The sequence below is a fragment of the Ranitomeya imitator genome, unplaced genomic scaffold, assembly GCF_032444005.1.
Source record: "Ranitomeya imitator isolate aRanImi1 unplaced genomic scaffold, aRanImi1.pri SCAFFOLD_424, whole genome shotgun sequence".
Lineage (NCBI taxonomy): Eukaryota > Metazoa > Chordata > Amphibia > Anura > Dendrobatidae > Ranitomeya > Ranitomeya imitator.
In genome coordinates, this window is record NW_027194090.1 from 38,533 (window position 1) to 54,294 (window position 15,762).

General features: G+C 49.1%; 1 protein-coding gene across 1 annotated transcript; it reads right to left on the reverse strand.

The window, feature by feature from the left end:
- Positions 1-4,765: 4,765 nt before the first annotated feature.
- LOC138654646 (putative butyrophilin subfamily 2 member A3) lies at positions 4,766-14,843 on the reverse strand. The gene is made up of 6 exons (XM_069743494.1): positions 14,772-14,843; positions 12,322-12,370; positions 11,150-11,494; positions 9,249-9,521; positions 7,549-7,616; positions 4,766-6,581 (listed from the first exon to the last, which is right to left on the reverse strand). Exons 1-5 carry the CDS (start codon positions 14,772-14,774, stop codon positions 7,585-7,587), a joined length of 702 nt encoding a protein of 233 aa, XP_069599595.1. The 5' UTR covers positions 14,775-14,843; the 3' UTR covers positions 4,766-6,581; positions 7,549-7,584.
- Between the last annotated feature and the right edge of the window lie 919 nt (positions 14,844-15,762).

The window sequence follows — 15,762 nt, forward strand, 5'->3', positions numbered from 1 at the left end:
CCCATATAATGCTGCACAAGAGTTATGGCCCCATAAGATGCTCCATACAGTCACTTGCCCCATATAATGCTGCACAAGTGTTATGGCCCCATAAGATGCTCCATACAGCCACTTGCCCCATATAATGCTGCACAAGAGTTATGGCCCCATAAGATGCTCCGTACAGACACTTGCCCCATATAATGCTGCACAAGTGTTATGGCCCCATAAGATGCTCCATACAGCCACTTGCCCCATATAATGCTGCACAAGAGTTATGGCCCCATAAGATGCTCCGTACAGACACTTGCCCCATATAATGCTGCACAAGTGTTATGGCCCCATAAGATGCTCCATACAGCCACTTGCCCCATATAATGCTGCACAAGAGTTATGGCCCCATAAGATGCTCCGTACAGCCACTTGCCCCATATAATGCTGCACATATGTTATGGCCCCATAAGATGCTCCATACAGTCACTTGCCCCATTATAGTGCTGCACAAGTGTTATGGCCCCATAAGATGCTCCATACAGTCACTTGCCCCATATAATGCTGCACAAGTGTTATGGCCCCATAAGATGCTCCATACAGACACTTGCCCCATATAATGCTGCACAAGAGTTATGGCCCCATAAGATGCTCCGTACAGACACTTGCCCCATATAATGCTGCACAAGTGTTATGGCCCCATAAGATGCTCCATACAGCCACTTGCCCCATATAATGCTGCACAAGAGTTATGGCCCCATAAGATGCTCCGTACAGCCACTTGCCCCATATAATGCTGCACATATGTTATGGCCCCATAAGATGCTCCATACAGTCACTTGCCCCATTATAGTGCTGCACAAGTGTTATGGCCCCATAAGATGCTCCATACAGCCACTTGCCCCATATAATGCTGCACAAGTGTTATGGCCCCATAAGATGCTCCGTACAGACACTTGCCCCATATAATGCTGCACAAGAGTTATGGCCCCATAAGATGCTCCGTACAGACACTTGCCCCATATAATGCTGCACAAGTGTTATGGCCCCATAAGATGCTCCGTACAGTCACTTGCCCCATATAGTGCTGCACAAGTGTTATGGCCCCATAAGATGCTCCATACAGCCACTTGCCCCATATAATGCTGCACAAGTGTTATGGCCCCATAAGATGCTCCATACAGCCACTTGCCCCATATAATGCTGCACAAGAGTTATGGCCCCATAAGATGCTCCGTACAGACACTTGCCCCATATAATGCTGCACAAGTGTTATGGCCCCATAAGATGCTCCATACAGTCACTGCCCCATATAATGCTGCACAAGTGTTATGGCCCCATAAGATGCTCCGTACAGTCACTTGCCCCATTATAGTGCTGCACAAGTGTTATGGCCCCATAAGATGCTCCATACAGACACTTGCCCCATTATAGTGCTGCACAAGTGTTATGGCCCCATAAGATGCTCCATACAGTCACTTGCCCCATTATAGTGCTGCACAAACGTTATGGCCCCATAAGATGCTCCATACAGTCACTTGCCCCATTATAGTGCTGCACAAGTGTTATGGCCCCATAAGATGCTCCATACAGTCACTGCCCCATATAGTGCTGCACAAGTGTTATGGCCCCATAAGATGCTCCATACAGTCACTTGCCCCATATAATGCTGCACAAGCGTTATGGCCCCATAAGATGCTCCATACAGTCACTGCCCCATTATAGTGCTGCACAAGTGTTATGGCCCCATAAGATGCTACGTACAGACACTTGCCCCATATAATGCTGCACAAGTGTTATGGCCCCATAAGATGCTCCGCACAGTCACTTGCCCCATATAATGCTGCACAAGTGTTATGGCCCCATAAGATGCTCCGCACAGTCACTTGCCCCATATAATGCTGCACAAGTGTTATGGCCCCATAAGATGCTCCGCACAGTCACTTGCCCCATATAATGCTGCACAAGCGTTATGGCCCCATAAGATGCTCCATACAGTCACTTGCCCCATTATAGTGCTGCACAAGTGTTATGGCCCCATAAGATGCTCCGTACAGTCACTTGCCCCATATAATGCTGCACAAGAGTTATGGCCCCATAAGATGCTCCGCACAGTCACTTGCCCCATATAATGCTGCACAAGTGTTATGGCCCCATAAGATGCTCCGCACAGTCACTTGCCCCATATAATGCTGCACAAGAGTTATGGCCCCATAAGATGCTCCGCACAGACACTTGCCCCATATAATGCTGCACAAGAGTTATGGCCCCATAAGATGCTCCGCACAGTCACTTGCCCCATATAATGCTGCACAAGTGTTATGGCCCCATAAGATGCTCCATACAGTCACTGCCCCATATAGTGCTGCACAAGTGTTATGGCCCCATAAGATGCTCCGTACAGACACTTGCCCCATATAATGCTGCACAAGAGTTATGGCCCCATAAGATGCTCCATACAGACACTTGCCCCATATAATGCTGCACATATGTTATGGCCCCATAAGATGCTCCGTACAGACACTTGCCCCATATAATGCTGCACAAGAGTTATGGCCCCATAAGATGCTCCGTACAGACACTTGCCCCTTATAATGCTGCACAAGTGTTATGGCCCCATAAGATGCTCCATACAGACACTTGCCGCATATAATGCTGCACATATGTTATGGCCCCATAAGATGCTCCGTACAGTCACTTGCCCCATATAATGCTGCACAAGTGTTATGGCCCCATAAGATGCTCCGCACAGTCACTTGCCCCATATAATGCTGCACAAGTGTTATGGCCCCATAAGATGCTACGTACAGACACTTGCCCCATATAATGCTGCACAAGTGTTATGGCCCCATAAGATGCTCCGTACAGTCACTTGCCCCATATAATGCTGCACAAGTGTTATGGCCCCATAAGATGCTCCGTACAGTCACTTGCCCCATATAATGCTGCACAAGTGTTATGGCCCCATAAGATGCTCCGTACAGACACTTGCCCCATATAATGCTGCACAAGAGTTATGGCCCCATAAGATGCTCCATACAGTCACTGCCCCATATAATGCTGCACAAGTGTTATGGCCCCATAAGATGCTCCATACAGTCACTGCCCCATATAATGCTGCACAAGTGTTATGGCCCCATAAGATGCTCCATACAGACACTTGCCCCATATAGTGCTGCACAAGTGTTATGGCCCCTTAAGATGCTCCATACAGTCACTTGCCCCATTAGGGGTCCACAAGGCCGGCGTACATCTTCCTGTGCTTTGTGTTCCATTTCAGTAATGACAATGCTCCGTGCACAGACGTCACTCCGTCCTCTCCTGTCTGCAGATCTTCCTGCACACAGACTGGATTGTCAGCTCCTGCGTCCGGTGTCTGCAGTCACAAGTCACACAAAGAAGACTGCACATTGGAGCTGAGATCTTTATGATGTCTCTCTAGGGCGAGGAGGAGAGGTCCCTATAGTTGTTTACCTTCTTCCTGGGAAGAGGGAATCAATATCACCATTACACACTGAACGGGAAACCACTGGGTAAATCTGACAGGGAGAAGGACTTGGGGATCCTAGTTAATGATAAACTTACCTGGAGCAGCCAGTGCCAGGCAGCAGCTGCCAAGGCAAACAGGATCATGGGGTGCATTAAAAGAGGTCTGGATACACATGATGAGAGCATTATACTGCCTCTGTACAAATCCCTAGTTAGACCGCACATGGAGTACTGTGTCCAGTTTTGGGCACCGGTGCTCAGGAAGGATATAATGGAACTAGAGAGAGTACAAAGGAGGGCAACAAAATTAATAAAGGGGATGGGAGAACTACAATACCCAGATAGATTAGCGAAATTAGGATTATTTAGTCTAGAAAAAAGACGACTGAGGGGCGATCTAATAACCATGTATAAGTATATAAGGGGACAATACAAATATCTCGCTGAGGATCTGTTTATACCAAGGAAGGTGACGGGCACAAGGGGGCATTCTTTGCGTCTGGAGGAGAGAAGGTTTTTCCACCAACATAGAAGAGGATTCTTTACTGTTAGGGCAGTGAGAATCTGGAATTGCTTGCCTGAGGAGGTGGTGATGGCGAACTCAGTCGAGGGGTTCAAGAGAGGCCTGGATGTCTTCCTGGAGCAGAACAATATTGTATCATACAATTATTAGGTTCTGTAGAAGGACGTAGATCTGGGGATTTATTATGATGGAATATAGGCTGAACTGGATGGACAAATGTCTTTTTTCGGCCTTACTAACTATGTTACTATGTTACTATGTTCCTTTACACTAAGGTTTGTTTTTTGCACGTTCCACTTTTATTTTTTTGTGTTTTTTTATTCTTTTTAGAATTTTCTATTCATTGCACTGATAATTGTTTATCACATTTTAAATGTTACTTCAAGTTAAAAAAAACCTTTGTAAAATTAATAAAAACCAATCAAAACATTTGATTGGGTTATCCTGGTGCTGAGACGATCTCCCTACCCTGCAACCAGTGCTGCTTCCCTTCAAGACCTGTGTAGTCATCAGTGGGGGTCTCGGTACTCAGAGATCCACCAGTGGGAGGACAGGATATTGTTTGCCCTCACGGTGAACCCCAGTGACATGATGGGGCTCCCTGGAGACTGTCAGCAGGATGGTCACATGGTCGCCATCAGGCAGATGAGGGGCCCCAGGGTCAGCGTCATATTATCCATATTATCCAGTGACAGTGTAAATACCCGGCCCCGGACATTACAGGGTCTCCTCCACCTTCTTACCCCAAACCTTTCCATAGTCGAAAAATGTAGAAAACAGACACAAGGCGCATACATTTATACTACTCAGCGGTGAATATATAGAAAGTCAGACATACGTATTCGGCGGTATTATATAAAGTGCTGGGCGCAGAGCTCCGGGCTAATCCTATAACTGCAGCATGAAGACCCCACAGGACTATCAGCGATGGAAGGAACATTCCCAGAAAAGTGGCAGAGATCTGCTGGAATCTTCTGTCTTCAGTCTGTAACAATGTATATATGTATATATGTTTGTGGGGGGGGATTGTTTCCAATGTGTCCCGGACCGGCACCGATCAGGTCCTAAGGTCGGAGGACGGAGCAGCGGCAGCTGTACAGGGGTCTGGTGTGGGGTCTCTATCTGGGGTGGGTATTCGTAGGGGGTCTGTAATTAGCAGTTTTGGCATGAGATCGGTATATCTGGGGTCTGTATTTATCTGGGGGTCTGTATTTATCTGGGGGTCTGTATTTATCAGGGGTCTGTATTTATCTGGGGTCTGTATTTATCTGGGGTCTGTATTTATCTGGGGGTCTGTATAAATCTGGGGTCTGTATTTATCTGGGGGTCTGTATTTATCTGGGGTCTGTATTTATCTGGGGTCTGTATTTATCGGGGGTCTGTATTTATCGGGGGTCTGTATTTATCGGGGGTCTGTATATATCTGGGGTCTGTATATATCTGGGGTCTGTATATATGTGGGGTCTGTATATATCTGGGGTCTGTATATATCTGGGGTCTGTATATATCGGGGGTCTGTATATATGTGGGGTCTGTATATATCTGGGGTCTGTATATATCTGGGGTCTGTATATATGTGGGGTCTGTATATATGTGGGGTCTGTATATATCTGGGGTCTGTATATATCTGGGTTCTGTATATATCTGGGGTCTGTATATATCTGGGGTCTGTATATATCTGGGGTCTGTATATTTCTGGGGTCTGTATATATCGGGGGTCTGTATATATCTGGGGTCTGTATATATCTGGGGTCTGTATTTATCTGGGGTCTGTATTTATCGGGGGTCTGTATTTATCGGGGGTCTGTATTTATCTGGGGTCTGTATATATCTGGGGTCTGTATTTATCTGGGGGTCTGTATAAATCTGGGGTCTGTATTTATCTGGGGGTCTGTATTTATCTGGGGTCTGTATTTATCTGGGGTCTGTATTTATCGGGGGTCTGTATTTATCTGGGGTCTGTATATATCTGGGGTCTGTATATTTCTGGGGTCTGTATATATGTGGGGTCTGTATATATCTGGGGTCTGTATATATCTGGGGTCTGTATATATCTGGGGTCTGTATATATGTGGGGTCTGTATATATCTGGGGTCTGTATATTTCTGGGGTCTGTATATTTCTGGGGTCTGTATATATGTGGGGTCTGTATATATCTGGGGTCTGTATATTTCTGGGGTCTGTATATTTCTGGGGTCTGTATATATGTGGGGTCTGTATTTATCTGGGGTCTGTATATATCTGGGGTCTGTATATTTCTGGGGTCTGTATTTATCTGAGGTCTGTATTTATCTGAGGTCTGCATATAGAAGATTCTGGATGAAGGTTTGCTTTAGTTCCAGGGGTCCGGCCGGGGGAAGAATCCAATCTGTAGGTAACAGCGGGGGGCTACTAGGTCCATAATCTGCCCTGCGCACACTGTGGTGTTTTCTGCAGTGGGAATATTGGAGGCTTCTGCTGTAGACTGTCAGCTCTGGGGGTCAGGGCTTGGTGGGGTAACGGGTTGGCTATTGCAGATAGGAGAGGATGAATACAGATGATGGTGCTGGTGCAGGAGCCGAGGTCGACACTTCACCGTCCTCACATTGTAGATCATTACCTGCAAACACAGATAAGGAATTAGTGGAAGAAGGAAGTCCTACCCGGAGCGGTATCACAGCACCCCCCTGTGACATCACTCGCTGCCCCCTGTGACATCACTCGCTGCATCCAGTGACATCACTCGTTCCCCGTGACATCACAGGCTGCCTCCTGTGACATCACTCGCTGCCCCAAGACATCACTCGCTGCCCCGTGACATCACTCGCTGCCCCGTGACATCACTCGCTGCCCCGTGACATCACTCACTGCCCCGTGACATCACTCGCTGCCCCAAGACATCACTCGCTGCCCCGTGACATCACTCGCTGCCCCGTGACATCACTCGCTGCCCCGTGACATCACTCGCTGCCCCGTGACATCACTCGCTGCCCCGTGACATCACTCGCTGCCCCGTGACATCACTCGCTGCCCCGTGACATCACTCGCTGCCCCGTGACATCACTCACTGCCCCGTGACATCACTCGCTGCCCCAAGACATCACTCGCTGCCCCGTGACATCACTCACTGCCCCGTGACATCACTCGCTGCCCCAAGACATCACTCACTGCCCCGTGACATCACTCGCTGCCCCAAGACATCACTCGCTGCCCAGTAGACCTTTATAGCTCTCAGTGGCTCCTCCCTGTGGTTGCGCTCGGTGACGCTCCGGTGCTGCGTCTTTGTAGGTGCGCGGGTCGTACACTGGACATGTGTCTGTGTCAGACCCGCGGGCCATTAGTTGCGCCTCATGAGACCAATATCCTCGTCTTCCACCTTAATCAGCAGATCATGGCTGACTCCATAGCCAGGGCCTGGTGAGACCCCACCTGCCACATCCTACACCCCCGCCCCGGTGAGTGGCTTCTCCCACCACTGACCAGCTGGACTAATGACGCCCCTTGTTGCTGGTTCTTCCTGCACATTACTATTATACAAGAACCGTCCAACATTCCCGGGTACAGGTCATACGTGGGGGTTCACTTACTTATTACATATGTCTGAGGCTGAAGATCTATGCTCTTTATCCCTGGACAGTCACCGAGTGGATCCCATCTAGGAAAAAACAAACATGGGCGTGTCAAAGTATGAATCCTATCACCACACTCTGTATTCTCTACTGTAAGAGCGGTCACACTGTGGATTCTCTACTGTAAGAGCGGTCACACTGTGGATTCTGTACTGTAAGAGCGGTCACACTGTGGATTCTGTACTGTAAGAGCGGTCACACTGTGGATTCTGTACTGTAAGAGCGGTCACACTGGATTCTCTACAGTAAGAGCGGTCACATTGTGGATTCTCTACTGTAAGAGCGGTCACACTGTGGATTCTGTACTGTAAGAGCGGTCACACTGTGGATTCTGTACTGTAAGAGCGGTCACACTGGATTCTCTACTGTAAGAGCGGTCACACTGTGGATTCTGTACTGTAAGAGCGGTCACACTGGATTCTCTACAGTAAGAGCGGTCACATTGTGGATTCTCTACTGTAAGAGCGGTCACACTGTGGATTCTCTGCTGTAAGAGCAGTCACACTGTGGATTCTCTACTGTAAGAGCGGTCACACTGTGGATTCTATACTGTAAGAGCGGTCACACTGGATTCTCTACAGTAAGAGCGGTCACATTGTGGATTCTCTACTGTAAGAGCGGTCACACTGTGGATTCTGTACTGTAAGAGCGGTCACACTGTGGATTCTATACTGTAAGAGCGGTCACACTGGATTCTCTACTGTAAGAGCGGTCACATTGTGGATTCTGTACCGTAAGAGCGGTCACACTGTGAATTCTGTACTGTAAGAGCGGTCACACTGTGGATTCTCTACTGTAAGAGCGGTCACACTGTGGATTCTCTACTGTAAGAGCGGTCACACTGTGGATTCTGTACTGTAAGAGCGGTCACACTGTGGATTCTATACTGTAAGAGCGGTCACACTGGATTCTCTACTGTAAGAGCGGTCACATTGTGGATTCTGTACCGTAAGAGCGGTCACACTGTGGATTCTGTACTGTAAGAGCGGTCACACTGTGGATTCTCTACTGTAAGAGCGGTCACACTGTGGATTCTCTACTGTAAGAGCGGTCACACTGGATTCTCTACTGTAAGAGCGGTCACATTGTGGATTCTCTACTGTAAGAGCGGTCACATTGTGGATTCTCTACTGTAAGAGCGGTCACACTGTGGATTCTCTACTGTAAGAGCGGTCACACTGTGGATTCTCTACTGTAAGAGCGGTCACACTGGATTCTCTACTGTAAGAGCGGTCACACTGTGGATTCTGTACTGTAAGAGCGGTCACACTGTGGCTTCTCTAGTGTAAGAGCAGTCACACTGTGGATTCTCTAGTGCAAGAGCGGTCACACTGTGGATTCTCTAGTGCAAGAGCGGTCACACTGTGGATTCTCTAGTGCAAGAGCGGTCACACTGTGGATTCTCTACTGTAAGAGCGGTCACACTTGATTCTCTACTGTAAGAGCGGTCACACTGTGCATTCTCTACTGTAAGAGCGGTCACACTGTGGATTCTCTACTGTAAGAGCCGCAGCACCAGTTGGCCACTCATCAGTTTATTTCCTATGGCAGTATCGGGTCAGTGACCTCTTTCACACTGCAGTTTCCCGGTCTCTCTCGAGCAGTGACTGATCTCCTCGCCCGTCCGTCACGTCTTGTGTTACGTCTCAGGACGATACCTGATATGATGCCTCGAGTAGATCTCTTCAGCCGTCCCTCTCTGATGTGACACAACACTTGTTCCTCTGCCTTTATGTCATGCTCCAGGACAGATTCCACTTTCTTCCGGCCATCACCCAGATCGGTGACATTGAAGCTTCCGTATTGGGACAGATCCTTCCCGTATGGAGTGATCCACTGGATCTGAGGAGCGTAGTAAACACCGGTGCTCAGACATTTCAGTTGTCGCTGCTCAGTCAGCAGAGTAATTGTTGGATACGTTGCGTCCAGGTCTGAAAATGAGGAATATGGCGTCAGAAATAGAGGGGAATTCACATTCCGGGGCGGTGACGTTTACCGATCCTCAGTTTTGGGGCCATGTTGGTGGAGGCTCAGCCTCTGATCCCAGCACCTGGTCGCTGCCACCGGAGAAGGTTAAATGTTGGCGTCTGACTATCATAGCTGAGAATGGCTGCCGTCCTCACACTGGGACGACCACATGACTGGAGCAGAGCCGCCACCATCGCATACAAAGCACATTTTGTCTTGAAAGTTAGGAAATCCATGTGACTACATCATCAAAAAAAAAATATTCTCACAGTCATGAGTCAGAGGAGGTTCGTGAGACCTCAGGCTGTGTGGGTTCTCCATAATGCCTAGCAGCTTTCACATCACATGGTATAGCCCGGCCAGCACAAAGGACTATAAGAGCCTGTATAAAAGCTGAGCAGGGAATGCAGCAGCCATCGTAGGGTGAATCTGGATAGTGAGAGGACGTCGCAGCTCAGTGATAGAGTTAAATAGAAAAAGCCATAAACACTGAATTAACATTACAGCTCGGGCCGGATTCATTACCGCATTTGCGCCTGTATTTTATCTTGTTTGTGGTGCTTTGTGCCCGTTTATTGTTTGCCCCAAACTCATCTTTTTATTTGTGCCATTTTTTATATATTTTACGCGTGCGCACTGATTTCTAGTTCGCCATTGTGAACGCGGCTTCGGGTTTGTAGATGTTTTCGCCTGATTCATCATTTGCAACATTTTGAAAAAGATGCGACTTTTTGCTGTAAAAGATCAAACACGTTTTAAGACAGGAAAAAAATTAAAAATGTACAAAATTCATGAACCGTGTTTCGCCACTTTGATAAATTTGGCGGATTAAAGCTCGGCGAATGCCACAAGATAAAAAAAAGTGACAAAAAGAAACGCAAATGAAGAATCCGGCCCATAGTGTGAGACAGCACAGAGAGGAGAACATCCAAATATGTGCGTCTGGGTGAAAAAGCTTGAAAGTGGCAGGATTCAGTCCTAGGGAACCTCCGAGTGTTACACAAAGCTTTACAAGTTAATTGGAGGCTTTGCAGAATTTACGATTCACTGGAAGGTAAATATCAATTTCTAAAAGCTTCACTCTTCTGTGGTGTCGTTGCTCGGGTGATCTCCGAGTATGAATACATGTGAGGAATGCCTGCTTGTTCGGGAATTCCCACATGTATTCAGCCTGGCCAGAGGTTGTAAATCATGCTGCTGAGGTGATGAAAACGATATTTCCGAGCAATAACAAATACTCGGAGGTCACCCGAGCATGCTGTGGAAAACCCGAGCAAGGAGTATACTCGCTCATCACTACTTATCTTCTTGAGATCACCTGCTAATCCCAGAGGTTCACATACTTTTACGTCTCACAGGCGAGTGACATTGGTTCATTTCCCTCATTTAAGAACATCAGAAAGTGGAATATTTTTTACTTATTTGTTGGATTTGGTTCTTTGTTCACTTTTAGGAATTTTTGGAAAACTCTGATGAGTTTTAGGTCAAATATATGCACAAATTTGGAAAATTCTGAAGGGTTCACAAACTTTGAAGCGCCGCCATACAAGACGAGGAAAGATCTCCGATAGGCTGGATGGAAAGAACTTACCTCCTATGGATAATGTCACCATCTTGTCTCCGTGGCCCTTGGCGTTGGCGGCTCGGCAGAAGTACGATCCCTCGTCTTCATATGAGACGTTTCTTAGCGTCAGGTCTAGATTTCCTCTTGACCACTCCATGGACAATTCGATACGACCTGCGTATCGCGGATCCTGCTCCTCCAGATTTTCTTTTCCCTTGAGGCGTTTGTAAAGAATTAGATAGTCTTTGTTTTCTTTCTTCATCCAGATCATGGTCAAACCAGCGACATCGTCCACAAAAGAAGCGTGACAGGGCAACGTGACCGTGCCGTAGAGGGAGGGGGACACGGCTTTCTGCGATAGCGGGATGACACCTGCAAAGAACATGGACATTAAAGAGACTGAAATCAGCCCGTCACCAGCCTCCAACATCTCAGCGTCCTCCCACATCTCTCCATAGACCGGGTCCTCATGGACGGTGATAATGGGCGCTCTAAGGGGTGAAGTATCGTATAGGACAATAGTTGGAGGACTGTGACGTGGAGCCTTGTCCGGGGCCGAGCATGGGACAATAACGAGTCTTGGTAGGGCCAAGGAGAGAGGAGACTGGTCGGGATCTGCAGAACGCCTCTATTGCTTCATCACAGTCCAATGGTGTTCAGTGGTCGGTTCTTTGGGTATGGTTGTGGTTGGATATACAAGAAGAAGCTACTGAGGAACCAGTAGTGGTCAGTAATGGTCTGAGGTCATGGACATCATTGTCATCCTCATTTTTAAGTCCCTATCTCCTATGAAAGATGCCAGGAACCCCCAGATAGGAGCGGCCAAAAATGAAGAACTTGTTTTAAGAAACCCGAGTCATCGATATGTCTACCAAACGTTACTACAAAGACCATGTTACTATTGTGTCACGGGACTGGGAGAGAGGACTCGAGGGCTGTCTCCGGGCAGACGGTGTCACCTCGCTGGATGAGGCTACTGCCCAACCTAGAGGAATGCTATTAGACATCACAGAGGCTCCGGAGCTGGATGTGCAATGTCCCCGTAGAAGAAGACTTCCTAATGACATAGAGACTTATGTGCATAGCTGTAATAACTGGGGTCTGTAGAAAATAAGTGCACCCCCCGGCTGTAAGATCTGGGGTCTGTAGAAAATAAGTGCACCCCCAACATCACATGTCTAGAAGCAGGATCTCATTACCTGACAACCCCGGAGACAGGGTGCATAAAACCAAAAGAAGAGTCAGGGTCTGCAAGAGAAACGTAAGCTCCATAAGATCATCCACCACGGTGGCAGGATCCCAGTCATACCACAACTTCATCACAAGCTTTAACTTAGAATCAAAATGCCCCCAAAAGATTGAAACATTAAATAAAACAGTAAAAGTGTTCAAAGTAAAAAACATTTACATTGTCAATTGCTGACTGCTGGTGGTCCGACCACAGGGACCCCCAGCAACCATGTGTCCAAGCTCTCGCCACCTCCTGTCGCTTCCAGCTCATAAATATTTACAGAATCCGTAATTACCTCAACCCTCACTCTACCAAAATGCTTGTGCATGCCCTAATCATCTCCCGCCTGGACTACTGGAACATCCTCCTCTGTGGCCTACCTTCTAACACTCTCGCACCCCTCCAGTCCGTCCTTAACTCTGCTGCCCGACTAATTCATCTCTCTCCTCGCTACTCCTCCGCTTCCCCTCTTTGCAAATCTCTTCAGTGGTTCCCATTCCCTCAGCGTATCCAGTTTAAACTACTAACACTGACCTACAAAGCCATCCACAACCTGTCTCCTCCATATATCTCTGAACTAATCTCCCGATATCTTCCCTCACGTGATCTCCGGTCCTCCCAAGACCTCCTACTCTCCTCCGCACTAATCCGCTCCTCACCCAACCGCCTCCAAGACTTCCCCAGACTATCCCCCATCCTCTGGAATTCTTTGGACCAACACGTCCGACTATCAACCACATTCGGATCCTTCAGACGGAACCTGAAAACCCATCTCTTCAGGAAAGCCTACAGCCTGCACTGACCCCGCTGTCGCCTCATCACTATCGAAGCTACCGCCTCACCAACACCGGAGCTACCGCCTCACCAACACCGAGCTACCGCCTCACCAACACCGGAGCTACCGCCTCACCAACACCGGAGCTACCGCCTCACCAACACCGGAGCTACCGCCTCACCAACACCGGAGCTACCGCCTCACCAACAACGGAGCTACCGCCTCACCAACACCGAGCTACCGCCTCACCAACACCGGAGCTACCGCCTCACCAACACCGGAGCTACCGCCTCACCAACACCGGAGCTACCGCCTCACCAACACCGGAGCTACCGCCTCACCAACACCGAGCTACTGCCTCACCAACACCGGAGCTACCGCCTCACCAACACCGGAGCTACCGCCTCACCAACACCGGAGCTACCGCCTCACCAACACCGGAGCTACCGCCTCACCAACACGGAGCTACCGCCTCACCAACACCGGAGCTACCGCCTCACCAACACGGAGCTACCGCCTCACCAACACCGGAGCTACCGCCTCACCAACACGGAGCTACCGCCTCACCAACACCGGAGTTACCGCCTCACCAACACTGGAGCTACCGCCTCACCAACACCGGAGCTACCGCCTCACCAACACCGGAGCTACCGCCTCACCAACACCGGAGCTACCGCCTCACCAACACCGGAGCTCCTGCAACCCTCAACCTACTGTCTCCTTCCCCATAATCCTGTAGAATGTAAGCCCGCAAGGGCAGGGTCCTCGTCCCTCTGAATCAGTCCGTCACTGTTAGTTTACTGTAAGTGATATTTGTATTTTGATGTAACCCCTTCTCATGTACAGCACCATGGAATCAATGGTGCTATATAAATAATAATAACAATAATGTGTCAGGTCTCGGGTGACTCGCACACTCCATTCACTGTCTATAGGACGGTCGGAGAACGCTCGGCTGGCTGTCAGTCCCATACACAATGAATGATGCGGGGGCCAAGCATGCGGGTGACCAGATACCTGAAGTCGTGGGTGGTCCGACCCCAGCAGTCAGCAGATGAGCCCCTACAATATTCATGGGGAAGAATAATCCTTCATATATAAATAATAATAAAAAATCAGATCATATTGCAGTAAAATAACAAACCGTAAATATTCTGAGAAAACAAGAAATGAGACACAAATAATACACAATATAATATATGTCTGCTCCAGAGGTGGCGGCAGAGTCGGTGCTCGCCTCCGAGGTACCCGCGCTTTGATGCCTCCAAGGTATCAGCACTTTGATGCCTCCGAGGTATCAGCACTTTGATGCCTCCGAGGTACCAGCGCTTTGATGCCTCCGAGGTACCCGCGCTTTGATGCCTCCGAGGTACCAGCGCTTTGATGCCTCCGAGGTATCAGCGCTTTGATGCCTCCGAGGTATCAGCGCTTTGATGCCTCCGAGGTACACGTGCTTTGATGCCTCCGAGGTATCAGCGCTTTGATGCCTCCGAGGTACACGTGCTTTGATGCCTCCGAGGTATCAGCGCTTTGATGCCTCCAAGACACACGCACTTTGATGCCTCCGAGGCACACGCGCTTTCACAGACACATTCCTAGTTTTCTCCTGCAGTCGCGCAGATCTCACTGTAAAGTCCAATTACCATCACGATGGAGCTTTCTGGAGACACAAGAAGGTGTGGGATCTTCGCCTGGAGGACAGAAGATGGCTCATTAGGCTTGTTTCACACTTCCGTCTTCTGGTGGGCGTCGTAATGAGTTGTTGCGACGGATGTTTTTAAAATTGTGAAAAACATGTGTAACGCATCCAGTGTTTAGATGGATGCTTTGTTTGTGATCTTACCTGGAGAGACAGAGAGAGGGAGAGAGAGGGGGACAGAGATGGAGAGAGAGAGAGAGAGAGGGGGAGAGAGAGAGAGGGGGAGAGAGAGAGAGAGAACGCGAGAGAGAGAGAGGGAGAGAGAGGGGGGAGAGAGAGAGAGAGAGGGGGACAGAGATGGAGAGAGAGAGGGGGAGAGAGAGGGGGGAGAGAGAGAGGGGGAGAGAGAAGGGGGGAGAGAGAGAGAGGGGGAGAGAGAGAGGAGGAGAGAGAGAGAGGGGGAGAGAGAGCACGAGAGAGAGGGAGAGAGAGGGGAAGAGAGAGAGAGGGAGAAAGAGGGGAGAGAGAGAGGGAGGAGGAGAGAGAGGGGGGGAGAGAGGGAGGGAGAGAGCGCGAGAGAGAGGGAGAGAGAGGGGAAGAGAGAGAGAGGGAGAGAGAGGGGGAGAGAGAGAGGGGAGAGAGAGAGGGGGGGAGAGAGGGGGGGAGAGAGAGGGGGAGAGAGAGAGGGAGAGAGAGAGGGAGAGAGAGAGGGATAGAGAGAGCACGAGAGAGAGAGGGAGGGAGATGGAGAGAGAGGGGGAGAGGGAGAGAGAGGAGGAGAGGGAGGGAGAGGAGGAGAGGGAGGGAGAGAGGGTGTGAGAGAGAGGGGGAGAGAGAGGAAGAGAGAGAGATGGAGAGAGGGAGAGACAGGGAGAGAACAGGAAAACAGCCCATTACAAGGTATACAGCTACACAATGTCAACTCTAATCATCAGTAGCTGGAACATCCAGGGCCTGAACACCTCAGCCTTCGGGTACAAGACAAACGACCCAGA